The sequence below is a fragment of the Myotis yumanensis genome, unplaced genomic scaffold (genome assembly GCF_028538775.1).
Source record: "Myotis yumanensis isolate MYYU_CA2020_CCGP unplaced genomic scaffold, mMyoYum1.0.hap1 SCAF_13, whole genome shotgun sequence".
Lineage (NCBI taxonomy): Eukaryota > Metazoa > Chordata > Mammalia > Chiroptera > Vespertilionidae > Myotis > Myotis yumanensis.
This window is the reverse complement of record NW_027223764.1, coordinates 7,358,644-7,364,889: the sequence shown is the minus strand read 5'-3', so window position 1 is coordinate 7,364,889 and position 6,246 is coordinate 7,358,644. Positions and strand designations below refer to the sequence as shown.

General features: G+C 40.0%; 1 protein-coding gene across 1 annotated transcript in view; it reads right to left on the bottom strand.

Moving 5' to 3' along the window:
* Window positions 1–456: 456 nt before the first annotated feature.
* Window positions 457–6,246, bottom strand: part of PDZD8 (PDZ domain containing 8) — a 61,383-nt gene continuing 55,593 nt past the window's right edge. Inside the window, exon 5 of the mRNA XM_070432183.1 lies at window positions 457–5,095. Within this exon, the coding sequence (XP_070288284.1) occupies window positions 2,901–5,095 (2,195 nt within the window). The 3' untranslated portion in view covers window positions 457–2,900. The remainder of the gene's footprint in view (window positions 5,096–6,246) is intronic.

The following is a 6,246-nucleotide window of genomic DNA, read 5'->3' as shown; positions in this document are numbered from 1 at the left end:
ATTTAAATTTTGAACCTGACAGTACCCTCAAATATTAAGCTGTTTTCTTTTCTCAAAAGTCACAAGTGGCCACATAGTATTCAACTGGTTCTGATATTGAAGAATGTAGGTCTTGACATTAAGGAATGTAGCATATTAATTCTGATTCCAAAACAGTGCTAAAACGTTGCTCAACTTGAGGGTCTAAATGTCTAGCCCAATCATTTAATACCAACGTAAAAAATACACTTTCACTACTCCAATTACTAATAGGGAGCAGAGGCAAATCCATAAATAAAACAAGAGTAAACCCAAAAGTTAATGCTTTTAGGCAGTTTTCAAAATAGCAATTTTGTTTAGCACAAATGGACTGTTGAGCTTGTTTGTGTGGCCAGATTATACCAGGCTGTAATTCCAGAGAGATGCAGCAGTCACCTTTTCAGATGCCATCAAATGAAGATATTCTTGTTCCCGTGGTGGTTTTTCTTTCTTTATTATCTGTTAGCTATTGGTAACATAGCATGGCAGCGACATTACATCAGGACTTTAATATAATACAACTGTTTTCATTGAGATCTTATACCTCACTCTCCCCTGGCAATTTGGGGTGTTCCCGTTGGACAAGTGCAAATGTGATGCCCCTACTGCTCCTCCCACTATATATATAATAAAATATTGCACTATGTTAAAGGTATTATTTTACAAATATCATGAGCAGCATTACTGAGCTTTCCATAACTGTGGTTCTACAGAGTTAAGTATTTTAAAGCATGAGTAGATTTTTATGAAACCAAAGTTTTGCATTACTTCGACAGCCCTTTCAAATGCACCCATTTCAGCAGCATGCTTGGATGTCACCGAAACTTCTGTGGTACGACCCCTAAGCACCAGCCACTTGCAGACACTCCACCTCCCAGGTTATGGATGGTAAGTTATTTTTCATACGATGGAAGTTGGTTATTATATTGGGCAGATTGTTTCAAGCATATGTTACAGATTAACATTTTAGCTTCCAGAGAATTTTGTGTATAAAGACTTCTATAGCAGTGTTCTTTCCAAATGCAAGCATGCTTAAACAAACAAAGGGGGGTATACGCAGCTATATTTTTATTAACTTGGCCAAGAAAGCATTTTCCCCTAATATTTCACTTAATAGCAGAAATGAGAATTGGCTATTGATTTTTAAAGAAGTAACTTTCCTTCCTTCAGTAATGTTTTTATAGCCCATATACATCCTACCTGTTATTTGAATGGCTTTTTACCGTGCAGAGCACTTAGTTATGCTGTTGTTTCCCTCACAATCCTGTGAGGTAGACTGAATCTAGTTTATTCCTACTTTGGAGCTGGAGAAACTGAGACACAGGGCTCTTTTGTGGCTTGCCGATGGTCATACAGTTCATTCACGGCCAATGGAAGAGCTTGATCTTAAACTCTTACATGGTGTCCTGGACTATAGATGTGGGCCAGAATCCTTATTAAAATGCTTTTTTTCTGCCAGCCACACAAGGCATCCCATCTAGTTTTAAATTCATGTCGGTTTTACTACATATCATCATAGCAGTTACCTACAAAAGGGAAATTATGCATAGATGTATCTTTTTATAGGCAAATAAAAGGCCAAAACTTTTATGGAATACCAACAGGGGTCCTGCTCACAGTTTCCCTCAGCCAGGTGTTACAGAGATCCACACAATGGACCAAGTGTGAGAGTAGATCTTCCTTTTCAGAGAACTAGTCCCAATTCCTATGTATCTGTACTGTCTATTTTTATTTAATTAATTATTATTTTTTTTTAATGAATGAAGATAGTCTGAATTACAGAAGCATTCAGAATGATCACCATTCCTTTAAGCCTGCAGGATGTCAGACAAAGGAGTAAATCTATTTTGCATGATTCTTCTCCTTCACAACATTGTCCTGCATAAAAAAAAAAGTTTCTAAAAAACAGCCAAACCAGTTATCAACACAGTCATTTTAAGAACAGTCCTCTGAAACTTTAAATATCCTTGCACATGCTTTATTTCCTATGGGAGAACTGGAGATGAAAATTAATCATAAATGATTAGAACTTCCATTTAAAAGGAAAGCAACATTTTGAAAAATTATATTCAAAATCCTAGTTGCTGTTTAATAATCCTGTTCTCTCTCTACAAAATTCTTTACCAACTGCGTTCTATATTTACTCTTTGTTACATTTTCTTTGCAGTGCAAGCTCTTCAAATCAATCACTATATTCTCACTCTACTTCAACTGCACAAAAGCTTTAGAAAAAAATTTCACAGAGGCATAGGAAGCAAGCAATATATGTAAAGGTTTTTTTTTTTTTTTTTTTTTTTTACTAAATCAGCATAACTGACTAAAGCCATAGTGTCTGCTTTCGTGTTACATTTGGCAAAAACAAAAAGCACCCCCCAGGACCCCAAAATAATAAAAATCTCAAGTAGGATGACAAACTTCATAACACAAAGATTCAAAAACTGTTCCCTCAATGATTGCTGCTGTCAATTTGGGCATGCAACAATCTGTTATAACCGTGATAGAAATAAAAACATTACAAGAATCTGGACAGTATCCAATTTAACACTAATTCAAAAAAGAGAAAGAAAAATAGCACAACGAGACAACATACATAAACATGAAAAGTCAGCTTACATAATTCCATAATTAGAAAAAGTTAAAAATAAATTAGTAAAAATAAATTCCAAGTATAAACCCAAAAAGCAGAGCTATAAATGCAATCTGAAACAACCAATTTAGTGAGCTGGTCATGTTTTCGCTGGAACAACCTTTTCATTCTTATTAACACAAGCAAGTAACTGGAGAAGCAGGCCGAAGTGCATTATAAGGGGGTTTAAACATGGTTATATCTGTGGTACTTTTAGATACTTTTCCCCAATTGCTTGAAATATTAGATGGTTCTGTTATACAGACTCAGATGGGCCGAATAAGTCATCTGAAATGCTGCTGAATGGCTGAGCGTCTATTAGTTGGGTTATTTCATTATCAAAGTCTTCTTCTGGGTCATCCGTGTACTTGCCTATTTTTTTGGGGTGCTGGTCTAAGGTCAGACTTTCTAAAGATTCGATATCTTCAATGCCTGCTCTGTAGTGGATCATAAGAAGTGTCAAAGCTTGTAGTCTTTCACCTGATTTACCTAAAGCAGCAGAAAGAAGAGATTTTTTCCTTGTATCGGTTGTCTCTTTTTCTTCTCTAACAAGGGAATTGTTATGTTCCAGCTCTTGATCAATTTCATTCTGCAGTTTGTCCAGCATGAACTCGAGTTTCTGGATCCTCTCCTCTGTCGGCAAGCCCCTGTACAGGTCACGGCCAATTTCTTTAACTGCAATGAAGACGCTGTCATCCAGACCGCCCTCCTTCCTCACTAACTTTATTCCTGTGGTGTTTCCCCGTTTAGAAGGACTGTTTGGACCACACACCTCTGTGTCGCTGCCTTCATTGTCTGACGTGTTGGGGGTGTGTTTTGGTGAAGGTTCTACTAGATCAGCTCCTGGTTCAGAAAGGCGAGTTTTAGAGACTTGACGCAGGTTTAACAGACGAGAGCTAGTATTGATGATGTGCCTCGTCAAGCCTGTGGTTCTAGTGACGGACTTGCTAACTTCAGCGTCAGTGCGGGCAGACAGGCCCAGGAGGGTCTCCTGTCCTTCCAGCCTGAGGTTTTTCAGGGTCCGGTCTATCCGCCTCTCAGTCGCTCCACAGAGAGGAATCTCAGCGAGACACTTTTCCTGGCATTTCTTATGGCAAACATAAGCACAGATCATACACTGGGAAGCAGCTTTAGTCCACACTTTTTTCTTGCAGTAATCACACCACGTTGGGTTCTGGAACTGAGTGTCCTGGAAACTGTGTTTATTTTCTGTTAAGCCCATCTGTCCCACTAAGGGCTCCTCTTTCGGCAGGGCAGAAACCTCTTCGACCAAATGAAATTCTTTTTCTTTCTCCAAGTTAGTAACTAGGTGGTGGTCCACTTCTCCTTCTTTCAAATATTTGAAATGAATAGTAATGTCACCAAAGCAAAATTTGTCATTGAATCCCTTTTGCATACTCAGGTTGCGGAGTGCGGTTCTCGTGACCATGGCCTTGGGTGTTGGGGCTTCCAGTCTGAACTTGGAAAGGTACTCCATGTTTGATGTAGTGAGGCATCCTAAAGCCACCTCTTCAAGTTTCAGGCTCACATGCCCCAAACAGATGAGCCCCCCCAACTTGAAAGGATCCCTGCACCACAGGGCGAGGTTTAAGTACCGGTGGCAGGCTTCTATGTCGAAGAAGCAGGTGGCTCTGGCCCTTGTCCATTTCCCTAGCTTATTACGATAGTGAATTTCTGAAGACTCCCACGTCTGAGGGTCATCTGAACTGTCCTTAGGGCAGGAGCTTTCTGAGGGCAAGTCTTTCCCCACTTCCTGCTTTGCTGAAGACTGCTTAGATACAGCTGCATCTTCCATGTGATCCACATTTTTCGCTTGCTTTTCAGCAGGTTTATCTGCAGGAGGAGGAGGCAGCGCCTTTTCTGGCTTTTCAAGAACCTCTGGTTCCGCCTGACCTGGGGCATCTGCAGAAGGCAAAGGAGCTTTCATTTGCGGTCGTGGTGGCACGGGTGGTTTGAGAGTGGATCCCTGGGTGGGTTTTGACACTTGTGCTGGGTCTGTTGTCTCAGAAGGTTTGGGGGCTAAAGGTTTGTTTCCTTCTTTGGATGGGAGTTTGGGTGGTGGTGGGTGACTTCCTGTAGCTAATTTACGATTTAAAACTGGTGATATCGTTCCAAGGGGTCTAACAGAAGGTGTCGTTGGAGTACGTTTGGGACTAAGACTTGCCGACTGTGCCTCATCTTTGAACTCATTTTGTGCTCTGACATCACTTGCCAAGTCTTCAAATTCCAAATCCAGGTCTCTACTTTCAGTGTCTACTGCCAACCCAGCGTCCTCTTCATAATTTGGTTGGCATGAGCCTGACAGAAAGTTTTCTTCCAATTGACTAAAATGATCCTGCAGCGCTGCACTGTGGTGACCCTGGCCCACAGGCCTCTCGTAGTACACCAGGACGCGGTCGCCGGCCTGCTTGATCAGCTTCAACACCTGCAGTGTAGATGTGATCTTCACACCTGTTTTAAAATTTTGAAAGGGAAACACAAATTACTGCAATGAGAATTACCTAAATTGCTACATATAATTGCCATTAACTCATGATATTTAACGAAAAAGTAATAGGGAAACCTCCAAAATATATGATTGGCTTTTGATACATCTGTGTGCCGATTCTCAAACCCTGGATATTCTAGAAATGTTTACTTATTCAAACCAAATGATGACACGAAAATCCTTAGAAGGGTGCCAAGCTGGTAACTCCTAATTGCTTCCCATTCCTTCCTACATTTAAATGACACTATTTCTCAGTTTAAAGTGAGCAGAGTGACACCTAATAAGGATTTTATTAATGGTTAAACCAGACTTAGAATGATGGGAAACTGATTTTATTGCAGGAAATCCCAAAATATACCAGGGATTACAAGCAATTGGGCCAAAGTAAGAGACTGATGTTTGAAATAAACTGCAAAATACTATATTATGAATAATGTACTCTTTTACAGATTCTTTTTAGTAGCTTTACCCATTAAACTAATCCTTTTCAGGACCAGAAAGAATAAAGCAGGCATAAGTTGCTTTACAGTTAAACAAGTTAGTTACTATCTGCACCTACATTGATAATATCTATCTTAGGTTTTCATTTTACTATTTTCTAATAGGTGCTACATTAACATCATTCAAAATTCAAAGGGTACAAAAGATGTATACTGGAAAAAATCGCCCTTCTACCTCTATCTCCAGCAATACCCTTCCTTCCCCAAGGCAATCAGAGCCAGCAGCTTCTAGTATATTCTTCCAGCTAGCCATCTTCTAGGTGTATCATTACAGGCTCTATTTGTTTCCTGCCCTTTCGCTACCCTCCCCCAAACAGTACTTACCCAAGCTATCCCTTTCTGTAGGACTTAGAGAAAGGTGAGACAGGTCTTTGCTTTCCAAAGGTCTTAGGGCCATCCTAAATAAATCAAAGTAACATCAGCCCCATCTAATAACCTGACTGTAGAGTTCCTCAGCCTATATCCTCTCCTACTTCAGCTGCCCAGGAAGTAAGACCTTGCTTTAGACCTGGTCATCACTGGGAACTTGACCACAGCAAATATCTTTCACTTGGAAATTAATTTCTGGTCACAATCTCTTATTTCCCACCTGTGACAATTCTGTCTGCTCACTG